Here is a 20090-nt window from a genome sequence, read left to right as displayed (position 1 = left end):
TTTTTCACCAGGACATTCTGGAGACCTCACGCAGTGCCTGGCACAAGAAATGTTTGTCTGAATGCATGAACGAATGAAGTGTATCAGACTACCAACTCCCACCCTTCTCCCTAGCTAACCAAGGAGTTTTGCTGTCCTTAATCAGAATTATCAGTATAAGTAGTCTTGAAATATGTACTCAGAACATCAGTGTGGCCAGCCATTTCCACTTCCTGGTTGTACCTAATATGATTATTCCATTGGCATTACAGAAGCACATAGGCTGTATTTGCAAGGTCTGTAACTTGGAACACATGTTCCTATTAACAACGTTGGATTTGCTTATTTGGTTTTCAGTCTAGTCTACAAACTCCTATGAAACCCCAAATGTAGCCAAAATTGTGAATGCCTACACCAAAAGCATATAAATAAACATTACTGCAATACTGGTAATCTTTAAAACCCAGAAAAACAGGAACTAGTATATTTAATGTGCTACTTAAATGAAAAGTAGGCTTAATTAGAAAAAGAAAATTGGGTAGGTAGAAGAGCTTCTGTGAGGATGCTGAAGGAGACTTCTGAACATTTTCAAGGGCTCAAGAGGTTGATGGCACTGATTTTATTTGTAATTTAAATTCAAATCTGATATCTTTCTATGTATTTATCTGGGTAGGAAATCTATTTTTTATAGAGATTGGGAAAAAGAATGAGAAAGCAAAAAAGGAGTGTAGGGAGACAGAAAGATTCAGAATCAGAGAGATACTCAGAGAAATATATTTTCCTGTGGCCACTGGGTAAGAGTTATAAGACAGAAAAAAAAGGAAAAGACTTGAAAGAAAGAAGCATCCTGGGATGGGATGAGACAACTGAGTGAATAAAGACAGGGCAAGGGCTCAGAGTCTGTCTGCCTGAGGGAGGACCAAGAACATCATAGAGATGATGGATCTGAGTCCCGCTGTCCAATAGAACCTTCTTCAAGATGGAAACAGGCTGTATCTTCGCTGCCCAGTATGGCAGCCACTAGCCACCTACAGCTATTGAGCATTTGAAATGGGCTATTGCAACTGCGGAACTGAAGTTTTCATTGTATTTAACTTAAATTAATTTAGATGTAAATATTTATAGCCCTACATGACTAGTGGCTACCACAGGATCAGAAAGCTCCTGGAACCATTCATGGGTGTGGGACAGTAATACTGAAGGGGCTGGCTACCTCTTGCCCAGGGACAGCTGATGTCTGTACAGAATGAAACAGTTGAGGGGGGTAAAGCAGGAATGTGATGGAAGTGGGGAGACGACCATCAGTATGGTTGGGACCCATGTCTTTTTTTTTTTTTTTTTTTTTTTTTTTTTTTTTAATTTATTTATTATTATTATACTTTAAGTTGTAGGGTACATGTGCATAACGTGCAGGTTTGTTACATATGTATACTTGTGCCTTGTTGCTGTGCTGCACCCATCAACTCGTCATTTACATCAGGTATAACTCCCAATGCAATCCCTCCCCCCTCCCCCCTCCCCCTTCCCCCCTCCCCCCTCCCCATGATAGGCCCCGGTGTGTGATGTTCCCCTTCCTGAGTACGAGTGATCTCATTGTTCAGTTCCCACCTATGAGTGAGAACATGCGGTGTTTGGTTTTCTGTTCTTGTGATAGTTTGCTAAGAATGATGGTTTCCAGCTGCATCCATGTCCCTACAAAGGACACAAACTCATCCTTTTTGATGGCTGCATAGTATTCCATGGTGTATATGTGCCACATTTTCTTAATCCAATCTGTCACTGATGGACATTTGGGTTGATTCCAAGTCTTTGCTATTGTGAATAGTGCCGCAATAAACATACGTGTGCATGTGTCTTTATAGCAGCATAATTTATAATCCTTTGGGTATATACCCAGTAATGGGATGGCTGGGTCATATGGTACATCTAGTTCTAGATCCTTGAGGAATCGCCATACTGTTTTCCATAATGGTTGAACTAGTTTACAATCCCACCAACAGTGTAAAAGTGTTCCTATTTCTCCACATCCTCTCCAGCACCTGTTGTTTCCTGACTTTTGAATGATCGCCATTCTAACTGGTGTGAGATGGTATCTCATTGTGGTTTTGATTTGCATTTCTCTGATGGCCAGTGATGATGAGCATTTTTTCATGTGTCTGTTGGCTGTATGAATGTCTTCTTTTGAGAAATGTCTGTTCATATCCTTTGCCCACTTTTTGATGGGGTTGTTTGTTTTTTTCTTGTAAATTTGTTTGAGTTCTTTGTAGGTTCTGGATATTAGCCCTTTGTCTGATGAGTAGATTGCAAAAATTTTCTCCCATTCTGTAGGTTGCCTGTTCACTCTGATGGTAGTTTCTTTTGCTGTGCAGAAGCTCTTTAGTTTAATGAGATCCCATTTGTCAATTTTGGCTTTTGCTGCCGTTGCTTTTGGTGTTTTAGACATGAAATCTTTGCCCATGCCTATGTCCTGAATGGTACTACCTAGGTTTTCCTCTAGGATTTTTATGGTATTAGGTCTAACATTTAAGTCTCTGATCCATCTTGAATTAATTTTCGTATAAGGAGTAAGGAAAGGATCCAGTTTCAGCTTTCTACTTACGGCTAGCCAATTTTCCCAGCACCATTTATTAAATAGGGAATCCTTTCCCCATTTCTTGTTTCTCTCAGGTTTGTCAAAGATCAGATGGCTGTAGATGTGTGGTATTATTTCTGAGGACTCTGTTCTGTTCCATTGGTCTATATCTCTGTTTTGGTACCAGTACCATGCTGTTTTGGTTACTGTAGCTTTGTAGTATAGTTTGAAGTCAGGTAGTGTGATGCCTCCAGCTTTGTTCTTTTGACTTAGGATTGTCTTGGAGATGCGGGCTCTTTTTTGGTTCCATATGAACTTTAAAGCAGTTTTTTCCAATTCCGTGAAGAAACTCGTTGGTAGCTTGATGGGGATGGCATTGAATCTATAAATAACCTTGGGCAGTATGGCCATTTTCACGATATTGATTCTTCCTATCCATGAGCATGGTATGTTCTTCCATTTGTTTGTGTCCTCTTTGATTTCACTGAGCAGTGGTTTGTAGTTCTCCTTGAAGAGGTCCTTTACATCCCTTGTAAGTTGGATTCCTAGGTATTTTATTCTCTTTGAAGCAATTGTGAATGGAAGTTCATTCCTGATTTGGCTCTCTGTTTGTCTGTTACTGGTGTATAAGAATGCTTGTGATTTTTGCACATTAATTTTGTATCCTGAGACTTTGCTGAAATTGCTTATCAGCTTAAGGAGATTTTGGGCTGAGACAATGGGGTTTTCTAAATATACAATCATGTCATCTGCAAACAGGGACAATTTGACTTCTTCTTTTCCTAACTGAATACCCTTGATTTCTTTCTCTTGCCTAATTGCCCTAGCCAGAACTTCCAACACTATGTTGAATAGGAGTGGTGAGAGAGGGCATCCCTGTCTTGTGCCAGTTTTCAAAGGGAATTTTTCCAGTTTTTGCCCATTCAGTATGATATTGGCTGTGGGTTTGTCATAGATAGCTCTTATTATTTTGAGGTACGTTCCATCAATACCGAATTTATCAAGCGTTTTTAGCATGAAGGGCTGTTGAATTTTGTCAAAAGCCTTTTCTGCATCTATTGAGATAATCATGTGGTTCTTGTCTTTGGTTCTGTTTATATGCTGGATTATGTTTATTGATTTGCGAATGTTGAACCAGCCTTGCATCCCAGGGATGAAGCCCACTTGATCATGGTGGATAAGCTTTTTGATGTGTTGCTGAACCCGGTTTGCCAGTATTTTATTGAGGATTTTTGCATCGATGTTCATCAGGGATATTGGTCTAAAATTCTCTTTTTTTGTTGTGTCTCTGCCAGGCTTTGGTATCAGAATGATGTTGGCCTCATAAAATGAGTTAGGGAGGATTCCCTCTTTTTCTATTGATTGGAATAGTTTCAGAAGGAATGGTACCAACTCCTCCTTGTACCTCTGGTAGAATTCAGCTGTGAATCCATCTGGTCCTGGACTTTTTTTGGTTGGTAGGCTATTAATTATTGCCTCAATTTCAGAGCCTACTATTGGTCTATTCAGGGATTCAACTTCTTCCTGGTTTAGTCTTGGAAGAGTGTAAGTGTCCAGGAAATTATCCATTTCTTCTAGATTTTCCAGTTTATTTGCGTAGAGGTGTTTATAGTATTCTCTGATGGTAGTTTGTATTTCTGTGGGGTCGGTGGTGATATCCCCTTTATCATTTTTAATTGCGTAGATTTGATTCTTCTCTCTTTTCTTCTTTATGAGTCTGGCTAGTGGGACCCATGTCTTATGTTCAGTTTTTAGCATGCTTTTGATAAGGTGGCAGACTATTTTAGGTAAAAATAAAATCAATTGAACTTATTTCAATTGGTCCAACAACTAAAGACAAAAACAACTAATAGCACTGCTTTAGTGACTTTCAACATCAGTGTGGAAGATGATGTCCAGATGAGCATAAGAAAGCATTGAAATTTGAGCACAGAATGGAGAGGGCATACAAATAATTTCTAAGGAGCATGCAAAGGGGTTGGTGGCCCCTCTACTTACGGCACCCTCACACAGTGCTGGCATATGGTAGGTATGCCATCAGTATTTCTTGAATGACCCTCTGTCGTATGAGAGCAGGAAGCAACAAGACAGGAACCCAGACCTAGTAGATACAGAGACTGATGAAGCACCCATCTTCTCTGGAGCATCATAAAGGGACAAGCTTATTGGGTTTTAAAAGCTAGCAATGGGCAGTCTGAAAACTGAAGACTGGAGGAGGTCAACCCAAGAAGGAACCTGTAGAGACCCGAGTGTCGGACACAGGAAGGGGAAGAGGATGGAGGCTGAGCTAGAGCTGTTCAAAATGTAGGAGTGTGAGGGGAAGACAGGGTCTGTACAAATGTAAACCCTCTTACGTGGAAAACCACTCACACTTGTGAGAGATATTTCATCACCTGGCATCATTCTCTCCACTGGATGTCAAAATTGAGGGAATAAGAGTGACATTTGGGGATCTTAATGTGTTCTTCATACCCAAGATAATCTATCTCTCATACACACACAAACAACATGATAACAAACTTTTAGTATTTGTATTTTTGTGCCCCAAATAATAAAATGCCCTGGAGACTGGTCACACTCTTGGGAAGGTAAAACGAAGAGTGATAACTGAATATTGCTGTAATTGTTCACTTCGTAGATGTTCTTCAGCTTCTGTGAGAAGAATGTGGATTATGAAACATTTAAAGCCCTCAATGATACATGTCTTGTGTATGACGGTCGACTTGTGATTGATACCAACTTCCACACCAATGACATAGCCATCAGAGCTGCTGGCTCCCTCACCAAATTCTCCAATAGATACTACTCAAATGAGTGGACTCACAGCAACTTCAGTTCCAAAGAAATTGGCTTTCAGCTGGCAGCAGCTATGCTACATCTCTTTGATCCAACCCTTGAGCCTGTGACCGAGCCGCCAGCTGATCTTGACCGGCTCATCCCCATGTACAAGGGAGCCAAGATTCAAGGTATACAAGTAGGCTTCCTTCTCCTTGATGAAGCCACAGATTAGGTAGGGGTCAGCAGTCAGGCCAGCCCTCCAGGTTTCTCTTAGGCTTGGGGAAAAGGCTCCTCCATATCTCAGTGGGTTGCCACAGAGACAGAGAAAGGGTCTATCTAATTTCTGAGGCATTTATTACAAACCCAAAATTATTGTTATTATGATTCTTTGCATTTGAGCATTTATTATGGACCACATCCTAAATGGGGTTCCCATTTTACAGATACGAAAACAGACAAGGGAATGATTATTAACTTGTCTGGATGTCTCACAGCTGGAAAGTGATGGTTTTCCCTGACATCTTACCCAAAACTTCCATTCTCACTATAAGTTCAGAGATGAGGAGACTCTTCCAGGCAGCCAGGCCTCAGCCTGCTCTGGGATGGATAAGCTTAACCATTTGCAGCTGTAAAGCAGTGCACTTTTATCCCGTAAACCTTTTTGGCCCCTAGGGAGGAGATGACTTCATAAGTAATGCAGGGTTCCTTCACTGTTAGGGTATGAGAAATACCTTTGAAAATGGTATTTCTGAATGTTGTGGACCTTTTACCAGAAAAATGCACATATTTACAGAATTCCGTGTTCACTTCCTGGAGGTTTATGGATGAACCCACGAAGCTCTACATAGACCCTCAGGGAGTCCATGTACCTGAGTACATGTGCAGTACTCAGGTACATGACATTCCATTGACAGAAACCCAGTCCAGTCAATGGAATGTCAGATTACAGAAATGAAAGCCCCACATTCCATCCTTGACTTCCTCTTCCTAACTAGGCAGCCCCACAAGGTCTTGTTCTGCTTCTCACTCTGGCTGAGACCTGAGAGAAGGTGGTGGCCGTGGGCAGGCAAGAGAAGGGAGGGCTGTCAGAAGCCAGAGCTGGCACAGGTCCAGACCTGAGGGACAAGCCAACATATTAAGAATTCGATGATGACAGTTTCTAAAACATTGAACAAAGAACTTTGTTGATTGTCCTAATTAAATTCAATTTTTTAATATTTTGGCTACAGTTTGGAGAAGTGATGAGGAACAGGAATGCTATTTGCAACAATTTAAGGCTTCTAAAGGTCTTGATCTGGTTTTGGCAGATACAGATTAGAGGGCGGGGAGCTACGGATAATCACAGGATACACAAGATCGGCTTGGCACGTCCTGAAGCATTGGCGGCTACATTATGAGATATCATTGTCACATTCACATCAATTTGGTTAAATAAATGTCAACCACCCTGGGGAGTTCCTTGCTGTTGGTGGTACTTTAGTGTGAAAGTTTGAGGAGCATACACCACTGCAAGCATGTTTGTCCTGTGATGAAAATGTGAGCTCTGTTACTCACCTCATTAACAATTCATTTGAAATGGAAAATTTGCCATCTCTTCTAGGGGGCATTCTTCCTGGGTCTTACCATTATCTGCATATTGCCAAGCCTGCCATTCCTACTCCCTTGGAGGTACAAATGGCACAGCCTAATTATGTAAGTATTATTTCTGAATTTCATTTTACTTTCAAATACAAAACTTTGTTTATAAGAGGATGAAATTCTTTACTTGGAGTCTTTACTGTAATGTGTCGGTTCACGCGTCAGAAGCCCACTGGGGTAATCGTCCACCTAGATGGCCCTCAGTGACTCTCGTGACTTGGTCTTCATGCCCTTGTGTGGCCCCTCCCGCGCTGAGAAGGGCTGACCTGTGTAGCCAAGAGGATACTGGGGAAATGACTCTGTGACTTCCAAGGTCAGGTCACGTCAAGAAAGATACTACAGCTTCCAGCTTGCACACTTCTAGTTGACTTGCTGCCATGCTGTAGGGACCCGTTTAGAGAGGTCCACGTGGCAAGGAATTGAGGGTTCCTGCACCAGCCATGATCAGTTTGCCAGGCAGATGAGCGTGCCACCTTGGAAGTGGATCCTCCAGCCTCATTCACGCCTTCAGGTGACTGCAGCCCCAGCCAACATCTTGACTGAAAACTTATGAAAGACCTTGAGCCAGAATCCCCTAGCCAAGCCACTTTCAGCTTCTGACTCCCAGAGACCGTGAGATAATAAAAATGTACTGTTGTTTTACACCATTACTTTTTTTAATAGACTTTATTTTTTAGAGCCATTTTGGTTTCATAACAAAATTGAGCAGAGGTAGAAAGATTTCCCATATAACCCCAACGCTTCAACAGACATATAGCCTCCCCCGCTATCAACATCCCCCACCAGTGACCTATTTCTTACAATGAATAAACCCACACTGACACATTATTATCAGCCAGAGCCCATAGTTGACATTAGGGTTCACTCTTGGTTTTGTACATTCTGTGGGTTTGGACAAATGTATAATGACACATATCCACCGTTACAGGATCATACAGAGCAGCTTCACTGCCCTGAGAACCCTCTGTGTGCTGCCTGTTTGTCCCTTCCTCTGTCCTAAGGCCTGGCAACTACTGATCTTTTTACTGTCTCAGTCACTTTGCCTTTTCCAGAATGTCATATAGTTGGAATCATACAGCCTATAGTCTTTTCAGGTTGGTTTCTTTCAGTTAGCACTATCCGTTTAAGCTTCCTCTGTATCTCTTCATGGCTTCATAGCTCGTTTCTTTTTGGCACTGAACGATCCTCTATTGTCTGGATGTATCGGTTTATTTATCCATTCACCTACTGAAGGACGTTAAGCCTCTACGTTTTGAGGCAACCTGTGATGCATCGATAGATAACTGAAATATCCACTTTCATGTCAATGGAGCAGGTAGATTGCTTAGCATCTGGAATGGCCATGGAGACCCCACTGTTTTCCTCCCCTCCAGGAAAAGCAGAAGCTGTGCAGTTGGGAATTCCCCTGTTTAAAGGACACAGGTGGTTGGTCAGTTGAAGAGCTCCTCTAATGAGATTCTCTGACCCGTGGTCCCAGCCCGGTGTGTGTTGTCATCTGGGGGTTTCCTTTTGGATATGTCACATTTGATTTTTAGTCAATGAGGCAGACTGGAAGCTGTCTACTTAACTTCCATTCCCATTTTCTTCTCCTGAATATTTTTGAGGGTAAACAATATGACTCACCTAAATTAAACACATTTGCCACATTTCCTCAAGGACAGGGTCTGCCATGTGGCAGGTTCTAACCAATGAGATGGAAGTAAAAGCTCTTGGAAAATTCCTTAAATGGGGGCCTACTCAAATGGCACAGGCTACGGGCTCTTCACCCTTCAGGAAGTCTCAATCCCAGCTATTCCGTTTCCTTCCCATGAACCTTGAACAAGTTCTTCAACGTCTCTGCATTTCTGGGATTGCTGGGGAGCATATATAAAGTAACATTGTCTGGAACAAAACAGGTCGCCAGTAAGTGATGAAGATGGCTGTTTTAATCATTATTCCAGATAAATAATGAAACCCAGTTCTTCCAGGAAAAGGGTAGCTGCTGTATGTTTAAAACTTATTTCCCTTAGCCCTTTCCCAGATTCTTTTAGTTGTCCTGTACACATGGTCTGATGCAAAATTTTCTTATAATACAGGAAACCATAAGATCATAAAAGTGTTCCAGTTTCTATTGCTGTATAAAAAACACTTAGTGGCATGAAGCAGCCATTCAATCCTGCTCACAGATCCTGTGAGTCAGGAATTTGGACAGGGCACAGTGGGCACAGCTTGTCTCTGCTTCACACTATCCAGAGCCTTAGATGGGAAGACTAAAGGGTTAGATCAATGGTCCGGATCATCTGAAGGCTCATTTACTAAATCTGAAGGCTTGTTATTCAGCTGGGCTGGGATGACTCAAGGACCGGAAGTGCTCACCACGGCCTCCCAACCTGGGCTGTCCTCAAGTGCCTGGGCTTCCTCACAGTATGGTGGCCTCAGAGTAGCCAGACTGCTCACGTGGTGGCTCTGGGCTCCAAGTGCAAGTGTTGGTACTAGCAAGTTGGAAGCTGCATTGTCTTCTATGACCCACCCTCAAAAGTCACACAGCCTCACTTCTCCCACTCTCTCTGTTGGAGCAGTCACAGCAACCACCAAGATTCAAGAGGTGGGGGATAGAGAGTCCATCTCTCAAGACAGACAGTGTCAAGGTCATATTGCAGGACAGTGTGTGGGATGGGGAGACTGTCATGGCCATGTTTGGAAAGTACAACCTGCCACCAGTGAGGTGGGGCATGAGGTAAATAGGATAAAGCCCAGGGTATTCACAGGCTAAGCACTTTGATCATCACAGATAAATAACTGGAGTCTGATATGCACAAGAGCTAGAACATATTGGACTTGGTTCCAGCCAGAACCAGATTCTTCAAGGACAGTGCATGATTTCCTACATGCGGCATCGTTTATTTATGAGCCACTGGCTCTCTCTAAATAAAATCAGAGGAGGAGCCAAAAGGGGTTTTTAGATAATGAGAGTTTTAATAAGAGTGCAACTTAAATAGATTCTTTGGCTGGTGCTATGACAGTATGTGAACAGGACCCCTGACTTTAATTAACCATTTTGCCAGGTGGGCCTCCTTTTTAATTAGTACAGAAGATCTAAACAGATTTTTTTTTTCCATTTTATTATCCAAGAAAAAAAAATGTAGGATGGCTCCATGGCAATCTTTTGGGGTTGGAATTAATTTGATTAAGTGAAATTGTTGCCAAAATGGTCAGGCAGTCACCTAAATATAGCCAATTGATCAAGAATGGAGCCCATTGAACAATATTTCACCAGAGAAATTGAATTACTATTCATATACTAGATGTAGCACAGACAAATCTTATCAGATTTTTATAGTGCTCACTAATTGGAATATTTAAGTCGGAAGATACTGTAGTAATTCATGAGCTCTTTGAGAGGTAACCTGACAAAAGGAAGAAAGGGGACCCCAAGTCGTCTACATAATAAACTAATTTACAGATTCCAGTCCACATGCTTTGTTGGCGTATATACCACGGAATAAAGAAATTTGTCACAACAAATTCTGCCTTGGATACCATCAAATTTAAAATTGTGTGTTCATCATGAGAGCTGGGAACTTGATTTCTTGAACACCAAGTCTGATTAATCCTGTGTCTTCCATTTGGCATGAATTCCAGAGCCATTTTCCAACCTTTGTCAAAATCATAAAGGAACTCCAAAGGATAATTGTATTCAGGGAAAAAAAGAAGAAAAAAAACCATATCAGAATCAGTGACTCCATCAAAATGTTAAATGTAATATCCAAATTTTTAAACAATGTACTCATATACTTTAAATAGGGGAAGACGCGAGACATACCCTACCAAATTGGAAGGTTGTGAAGTAATCGTCCTGACCCCAGAACCCTGCACCATGTGGGCAGGGCTGGGAGGTGCCCTACGGCAGCACTTAGTGGAGCAGCTTCCTATGAGCAATTGCAGAAAGAGTCCTGGGCTTCACTGGGTTGTCCTGTTCTGTCAGCGACTGTGAATAGGAATGGCCTGCACTACAAGGGTAATTTGTGTCTGAGAAACCCCTGTGTGAGTGAATCGTATTTAACATGAATACAGCATATTTTGATGCACTGTCAGTTCCCAGATGGACCCTCCAGTGAGGCTAACGTAGTGCCAGATCTCCTTCCAATGGACACTGTTCCTTCCAAAGTTAAGATCAGCCATCAGTGCAACCTCCTCATCACTTTCTCTAGCGTAGCTGCTTCTGGACTCTAAGCCGTAATTTCTGTAAGGCCCTGTATGCTAGGATTATGCAGACGAAACTTACGGAGGAGGCCAAAAGATGATAATGCAGTCTTTACATTTCAAAATAAGACCAAAAAAATGCAACAAGTCCATAACAAAAAAATCGTTAAAAAATGATGCTGAGGATAGACTCTCAAGGAACAGGATGACATTTAAGGGCACAAGATGCTCAGACTCTCACTGCTGTCAGCCTGCAGGCTGCAGGGCTCCTTGAGGGCTTGTCAAGTCACTGCCAACTAAGTGACTGTGACCCTCATCTTGAGGTGCAGAGCCTTGGCCACGTATGTGGAATCCAAGTCAGCCTTCCTAAACACAAAGAAGTCCTTGTAAGCTGAAGGTGGGGGATTTAGTGAGACTCTTGGCAAAGTCAAGATTTGTTAACCACATGGGTGGATGTCAAGGTGTGCCCCCTTGACACCTGGGCCCCCTTTTTTAAACACTTCAAACAATGAAACCTAAAAGGAGGAGAAGGCTTGGGAAAGCCTAGCAGATAAAACTGTGCCAGAGTCTGTGGTGCCTCCTCTCCCAGATGCCAGCCTTACTGCCATGGTGCAGGAGCCACCCCTCCTCAGAACTCACCTGCAGTTTTCCAGCTTTTCCACCAATCATCCCTTACTGTGATGGGGACATGTACCCCTGGGTTCCAGAAGCCAAACCTAAAGCTGCTGTTTCCAAACTCAAATGGTCTTTCAAGTCTTGTGTTTAATTTAGAAATACACGTGGAGGTTACATTCTTCACTGTCTATATATCTACATATATTTTAATTCTGAGATACTGCCGAATATCCTGGGCCATCAGTTAAAGTTGACACCAGAGGTTATTCTGTGAGGTCAAGTGCCCCCACCCCCACCCCATGCAATGGTGTGAGTCATTGCTCAGACTGTGAAGTCAGGACTTGAGGAAACACCCGGGAATGAGCAAAGCCCATGAGGCCTCCAGGCCTAGAGAGATGCCTGTGACAGGAGCTGAGGGCAAGGGATGGGCAGAGGAGACCAGGCCCCTGCAGCCAGAGGCTTAGTCCTGGCTTTTTCCAAACTCTTCTCCAGAGGAACCTGCCCTTCCACACCAACTCCTGCCTGGAGTCGGCCTGCTTCCTTCCTTCCTTCCTTCCTTCCTTCCTTCCTTCCTTCCTTCCTTCCTTCCTTCCTTCTTGCCTTCCTGCCTTCCTGCCTTCCCTTCCTCCCTCCCTCCCTCCTTCCTTTCTTCCCTTCCCTTCCTCCCTACCCTCTTTACATACTTCCTTCCTTCCTCCTTCCCTCCTCCTTTCCTCCATCCTTCCTTCCCTGCCTTCCTCCTTCCCTCCCTCCCTTCTTTCCTTTCTTCTTCCTTCCCTCCCTCCTTCCTTCCTCCCTTCCTTCTTTACTTACCCTTCCTCCTTCCCTCCCTCCTTCCTTCCTCCCTTCCTCCCTTCCTCTCTCCCTTCCTTCCCTTCCTTCCCTCCCTCCTTCCCTCCTTCCTTCCTTTCTTCCTCCCTCCCTCCTTCCTTCCTTCATCCCTTCCCTCCTTCCTTCCTTCATCCCTTCCCTCCTTCCCTTCCTTCCCTCCTTCCTTCCTTCCCTTCCTTCCCTTCCCTCTTTGCTTCCTTCCTTCTTTCCTTCCTTCTTTCCTTTCTTCATCCCTCCCTCCTTCCTGCCTGCCTTCCTTCTTTTCTTTCTTCCTCCCTCCCTCCTTCCTTCCCTCCTTCCTGCCTTCCTTCCTTTCTTTCTCCCTTCCTTTTCTCCTTCCCTCCCTCCCTCCTTCCTTCCTTCCTCCTTCCTTCCTCCCTCCTTCCTTCCTTCCTTTCTCCCTTCCTTCCTCTCTCCCTCCCTCCCTCCCTCAATTTGTTCATCAAAAAATCTAGTTCCTTGCCATGCCACAGCCTGAGTATTTAAAAATAACTTTCCCTCATTTTAGAATGATCACTTTTTAAAAATTAGAAACTGCAGATAGTCAAATAACTATAAGGATAAACAATAAAAATTACCCAGTCTCCCAACCACAGAAAGTGACCATTAACATTTTGTGAAAATGTTGATACAAAACAAATGAAATGGTACTGTGCATTTTTGTAAACTACTTCTAAAGTATAAAATGTACTGTGAACATATCTCCCTGTTATGAAATATATTTTAACACTAATTTTTTGAATGCATTGCTCTCCATTGTGGGCAAGCCATTGTTTTTTGGATAATATCTTAATAAGTTCGGATTTTTTAAATACTTTGTTATGGTGGTAGATTTCCCATCTATCCATCCATTTCAATAAACAAAGGACCACTTCCATCTCCCTTGAAACACCATCCCCCAACCCCATTTGCTTCTCCCACACCCCCAAATGCCCAACCTCTCTCACACACACACCTGGGGGTGGCCCAGAACTCACCTGTCGTGCCTCCTGTATATCTCACCTTGTACCTTTACAGTTGGCTGAGTCCCCTCAGGGCTTTGCCGTGTGATACCCAAACACCCACCAGTTGCCTGTATTTATTTAAAAGTTGAACTGTCCTTGTTTAGACAAAATCCCCAGGTGATGTCCAGGACTAAGTAAATGTTTGGGATCCAGGCAGTTCAAATTGCCTTGGATTTCTAAATGCCACATTCAAGTTCAGAAGAGAAGCTTAAATCTATATGCACTCAAAGAACATTTATTGAGCGTTACTATGTACTAAGGTCAGAGTCTAGGGCCAAAGGGAAAGTTCAGTTCCCGTCCCCCCTACCCCGACAAAACTCATGTTTGTCCACAGAATCTTCCCACTGCCTGAGCCAGTGGGGAGGCATCCGCCGCTGAAATAGAAAAAGTCATTGTGGCATGGAATTGGAGCAGCATCTATCCTTGTCACTTGGGCTCATGTGGCAGTTGGAGCTGGTTTCTACAGGGCAGAAAGTCACAAATCCACACCTTTAACAATGTATAAACTAGAAAACCACCTGCAGAATGTGTATGTGCATCTCCCATAGCCTTGAACCTTCTTCCTGGAAACAGACCTTTTCAAACGACTGACCCTGCCCAATCCCCGCCATCAGGCATGGCCTTTTATTTCTTTCTTTTGTTCAAGTAATCTTGAAAATAACTGACATGATTTCTGGTCAGTTTTGACTAGGAGGTTTTTCTCGAAATGATGCTGTGAAAGCAAAGAAATTTAACCATGTTAAAACACCTCAGAGGAGAGAAGAAACCCGGTTCCACTTATTAGCTGGGTGTGCAGTGTTAGTAAAGGATTGGTTGTAACCTAGCAACTAGTTTAGAAACACGGAACAAGGCAATCACAGTTTAAAATATCCTGAGGAACATTTAGTCACTGAGTCCAAGTATGTGGTTTCTGATACACTGTTACCTTCTGCCGTGTTTAGTCAATATCTATTACTGTTATTTGCAGCGAGGGATAAGATATAACCTGTCTGTTATATTTGAAAAATAAATTGCTATGATAAACTTCCCAAAATCCAGAAATGTTTCTAATGTTGTTTTTCTGGTCCACATCCCTCCTCCAGGGTTTAGAAATAGTAACCGGCAATGCGAAAAATGGGACTTACTTCCGAATTCATATTAACAAGTATAAAATGGTGGAAACCATCACATGCCTTTCTAGGGAGCCCTTCCCCACCTCCAACTACATCCGCTTGTTTGGCCAGCACGAGCAACTCCTCAACAACCTGTGTGCTCGGTATGATGAAAACCTGATCACAGATCTCTATAGGTAAGTTGGACATTGCATTTGACTACAGGAAAATACAAATATATATAATGTCTTGTGAATGAGGGACATGTGTTGTGATGCATCCGAAAGCAAAACAGGAATCCCGGAGAGAAGCTGAGTGGCAGATTTCGTTCTGAAGAAGAACACCTGATGTTAATGTGGACTGGGGAGCAGAGAGTCACGGGAGGTGTCCACACATGGCCCCCATGGCCATACCAGGGCCTGGACCCCAGGTGCAACCAAGCCCACCATGAACAGGCTTGGAGGAGATGATATTCAAGTCCCTTCCCACACAGGACTGCTAAGAGCAGTGGTCAGAATTGTAGGAGGTCGATTTGGGAACAGCATGTGGAAGGGTCTGATCCTAATGGGACTCCATGATCATGGGACAGGGTGTTTGTGACCCGAGCCTTCCTCCTCATGGCATGTGTTCAGGCAGGCTCAGGGTGGCCATTTGTCCAGCGTATTGGTAAGGGAATTCCCACACTGACAGGTCGGTTAGACTTGAAACCTTTGTCATTTCAAACTCTTAAGACACACTTCGTCCTATCCATTAGGAAGGAATGGAAGTTCTGAGTGGAAAGCTACTTCTGAATGTAGCTTGCTGCTTAGCGAGGTTAGGAGACTTTCCCTATTCACAAAGCACAGCGATGCAGAGACAGCACCAGAGACGATGTGGAATGAAAACCATGCAGTTTCAGTGTTCTCAACACCCATAGAGGCAACTGCCAGGATTGCCATCAATCTCTCTTGCCTCTTAAAAATTTTTTAAATTGTAGAATGCATCATACAAACAAAAAAGTATGTGAAATATGTATGGACACTTAAAAGTACTGGAAATCTATGGGCCCACTGCCTATGTTAAGAAATAATTCCTTACATTAGCAGTTAGGAAGTCCCTCTCTGATCACAGCCCTCCCCCATCTTCTTGGAGGTAGCCACTGTCCTGAAGTTTGAGTTTGTCACTCTGTTGCCTATAAAGCAAGGATCAGTGAACTTCTTCTGTAAGGGGCAGATATAGCCTCAGTCGCAAGTACTCAGCCCAGCCCTGGTAGTGAGAAAGAAGCCATGATGATGTGTAAACAAATGGACACAGCTGCGTCCCAAGAAAGCTTCGTTCACCAAAGTGGACATTGGGCTGGATTTGCCCCTAGTCATACTTTGTCAACCCTTGTTTTAAAGACGTGTACATAGACACATGTGATTTCCTAAATAATATATTAATTTGCCGTACCTACTTCTGACTCAGGTTTATGGCTTACCAAAGAAAGCGAGCATTCTGTTTAGCACGGTGTTTGTGAGAAGCATCCAAGATGATGTCCGTAGCTGTGGTTTGATTGTTCTCCCTGCTGTGTGGTATTCCATCATATAATGGTCACGATTCAGTCATGGCTTTTCCTGTTGACTGTATTTACACTGGTTCCAGTTCAAGGCCTTTACAAGTGGACGTTGTGAACACTGTGGACGTACCTCATGTGCAGAATCTCTCTGAGATGTCCTAGCCCTAGAACCGCTGGGTCACAGGACGTGCATATCTTCAACTTTACTAGTTGATGCCCAAATGTTTCCCAAGTATGGTCACGTGCCACATAAAGACGTTCCAGTCAACAGTGGGTCACACGTATAATTGTAGTGCCATAAGATATTAATGAAGCTGAAAAATTTCCATCTCCAAGGGCCACATTCCTGTCACCTAGCACAACGCATGACTCACGTGTTTGTGGGGATGCTGGGTCAACAAACTTACTGTGCTACCCAGTTGGTATAAAAGTATAGCACACAGTTATGTCCAGTGCGGAATACTCACTGATGATAATAAATGACCATGTTACTGGCTTATGTATTTACTATACTATACATTTTGTCGTTATTTTCGAGTGTATGCCTTCTACTTATGAAAAAAAAAGTTAACTCTAAAACAGTCTCAGACAGGTCCTTCGGGGGGTATTCAGAAGGCATTATTATCACAGGAGACGGCAGCTCCATGTGTGTTACTGCCCCGAAGCCCTTCCAGTGGGACAAGAGGCGGAGGTAGAAGACAGTGATATTGATGATCCTGACCCTGCAGGCCTAGGCTAATGTGTGTGTTTGTGTCTTGGTTTTTAACAAAAAGTTTAAACAGTAAAAAATAAAATAAAAAATTTTGTAAATAAGGACATAGAGAAATATTTGCATATAGCTATACAGTGTGCTTATGGGGTTCCTTTTTTTTTTCTTCTTTTTTTGGAGATGGAGTCTCACTCTGTTGCCCAGGCTGGAGTGCAGTGGCATAATCTTGGCTCACTGAAGCCTATGCCCCCCAGGTTCAAGCAATTCTCCTACCTCAACCTCCCAAGTAGCTGGGATTACAGGCATGTGCTACCACACCCAGTTTATTTTTGCATTTTTAGTACAGACGGGGTTTCACCATGTTGGCCAGGCTGGTCTCGAATTCCCAGCCTCAGGTGATCCACCCACCTTGGCCTCCCAAAATGCTGGGATTACAGGTGTGAGCCACCGTGCCTGGCCTTGTGCTTGTGTTTTTTTGTTGTTGTTGTTATTTGTTTGTTTGTTTTTTGAGATGGAGTCTCACTCTGTCGCTCAGGCTGGAGTGCGTAATCTTGGCTTACTGCAAGCTCCGCTTCCCAGGTTCACGCCATTCTCCTGCCTCAGTCTCCCAAGTAGCTGGGACTACAGGTGCCCACCACCATGCCCGGCTAATTTTTTGTATTTTTAGTAGAGACGGAGTTTCACTGTGTTAGCCAAGATGGTCTCAATCTCCTGACCTCGTGATCCACCCGCCTCAGCATCCCAAAGTGCTGGGATTACAGGGGTGAGCCACCGTGCCTGGCCATGCTTGTGTTTTAATCTAAATGTTATTATTATAAAAGAGTCAAAAAGTTGAAACGAAATAACATTATAAGGTAAAAAGGGTAAGCAAAGGTTAACTTATTATTAAAGAATAATAAAGATTGAGAAACACGTTTCTATACATTTAGTGTAGACTAAATGTACTGTTTATAATATCTTCAGTATTGTATGGTAATGTCCCAGGCCTTCGCACTCACTCACCACTAGCTCACTAACTGCCCTAGAGCAACTTCCAGTCCTGTAAGCTCCATTCACGGGAAGTACCCTATACAGGTGTACCCTTTTAAAATCTTTCATGCCATATTTTCACTTTTCTATGTTTAGATACACAAACACTTACTATGGAGTTACAATTGCCTACAGTATTCGGTATAGAAACCTGTACAAGTTTGTAACCTAGGAGCAACGGGGCATATAGGCCAGGTGTGTAGTAGTAGACTAGACCGTCTACGTTTGTGTAAGTGCACTCTAGGATGGTTGCCAGCAATGTGTTTCTCAGGACCTATTCCCGTCGTTGAGTGACACATGACTGTCGTATTTATTTAAATTTCCTCCAGCAGTGAATGAGAGAGCACCTCTTGCTCCACAGATCTGCCAAGGCTTGGTACTGTTAGACTTTTAAATTTGGCCAGTCTAGTAGCATACAGAGGTATCCTCCTAAGGCTTTAATCCGCTTTTCCCTACTTAATGATGCAGTTAGCTGCCTTTTCATTTGTTCATGGGCCATTTGTGGTAGTTTCTGTGAAATTCCAATTCATGATATTTGTCCATGGAGCGGGGGTGTCTTCTCATTATTAATTCACAGAAGTTATTTATCAACAAACGGGATACAAACTTGTGTTGGTTATATATTTTTAACCAACGTTGAGGCTTGTCTTTTTACTTTCTTTATGATGTCAACAATATTCTTACTTTAATAGAATGCTTGTCTTCTTCAAGAGCGTCTGGGGTAATTTTGTCCTTTCATTCTTCTAATAGTTTTATAATCAACTTGTCAGGATCCATGAAAAGCCCCATTGGATTTGATAGGAAATGCATTAAATCTTAGATCAATTAGGCAAGAATCGACATCTTTGATATTGAGTCCAATATTATAACATAGTATAGCTCTCAATTTAGGTATTCTTTAATGTCTTTCAATAAAGGTTTATCATTTTATCCATGAATGGCTTGTGCAACTTTTGTTGGGTATGATCCAAGATGTGTTATATTGTTCTTTCTGTTATAAATGTCATTTTTTATGAATTGATGCTTGTGTATAGAGATGAACTAACTTTAATATGGTTCTGTATTCTGAAAGTTTTGAATAATGTACCTGTAGATTTTTAGATTTTCCAAGTAGAAAAATTATATCATCTGCAAATAGTGACAGCTTTGTTTCTTCTTTTCCAACTTTTATAATATTTATTTCCTTTCTTGCTTTACTGCACTGGCTAAGATTTGTAATTAAAAGATTGGCGGGGTGAGGTGGCTCACACCTATAATCCCAGCACTTTGGGAGGCCTAGGCATGCAAACCACCTGAGATCAGGAGTTCGAGACCAGCCTGGCCAACATGGGGAAACCCCGTCTCTACTAAAAATATGAAAATTAGCCAGGTGTAGTGGCTCACACTTGTAATCCCAGCTGTCTGAGAGGTTGAGGCATGAGAATCACTTGAACCTGGGAGGCGGAGGTTGCAGTGAGCCGAGATGGCTCCACTGCACTCCAGCCTGGGCAACAGAGTGAATTTGTGTCTCAAAACTAAAAATAAAAATAAAAAGTTAAGTAGGAGTAGTGAGGGATGGTGCCCTTGCCCCATTCTTAATCTGAAAGGGAAAGGGTTCAAAATTAAGTGTGTAATAGTTGCCATATGTATATTTTTATAGATGTCCTTTATCAGATTAAGAAAGTTCCTTTTGATTACTGGTTTTCTAAGCGTTCTTATCATGAATGGATTTTTATTTTTATTTTTCAGAAAGAGTACTTAGTCCCTGAAACCTTTTACGTGTAAGGATGTCTTCCTAATGCTTTCAAATATAACCTACATTTTGATAAGTATCAAAATTTAAAATCAGGAGCTTTCCCTCCTCCTTGTAGGCTTGGCTCCAATACTTATTTTAAATAATGAAAACCACAAGTATTTTTAAAATGAATTCATTTGCTCCTTCACTTATATATAGGATTTTATGGTTGTGGTAAACCTTACCCAAAATATTTGAGTTAGGGGAGAATCAGTTGTTTGTTACAGAAAGATTTTGGTTGGTGGGGAATGATATGCTAAGACTTTCTGGGGAAAAAAAAAGTTTTCGCATTTGACCATATTCAAAGCCCTACCTGTTTTGTTTCTCCCTAAATAGAAGGTGATTCTGAAA

At 42.5% G+C, this 20090-nt stretch overlaps 1 protein-coding gene across 3 annotated transcripts in view; it reads left to right on the top strand.

Moving 5' to 3' along the window:
• CFAP61 (cilia and flagella associated protein 61) overlaps positions 1-20090 on the top strand; it is a 293282-nt gene that overhangs the window by 220887 nt on the left and 52305 nt on the right. For all 3 annotated transcript variants that reach the window (XM_074004665.1, XM_074004666.1, XM_005568227.4), the window contains exons 23-25: positions 5190-5517; positions 6930-7021; positions 14682-14887. In XM_074004665.1, coding sequence (XP_073860766.1) covers positions 5190-5517; positions 6930-7021; positions 14682-14887 — 626 coding nt within the window. The remainder of the gene's footprint in view (positions 1-5189; positions 5518-6929; positions 7022-14681; positions 14888-20090) is intronic.

The sequence above is a fragment of the Macaca fascicularis genome, chromosome 10 (genome assembly GCF_037993035.2).
Source record: "Macaca fascicularis isolate 582-1 chromosome 10, T2T-MFA8v1.1".
In the NCBI taxonomy this organism is placed as follows: Eukaryota; Metazoa; Chordata; class Mammalia; order Primates; family Cercopithecidae; genus Macaca; species Macaca fascicularis.
The sequence above is the reverse complement of the archived record's forward strand: the minus strand, read 5'-3'. Positions and strand labels throughout refer to the sequence as shown.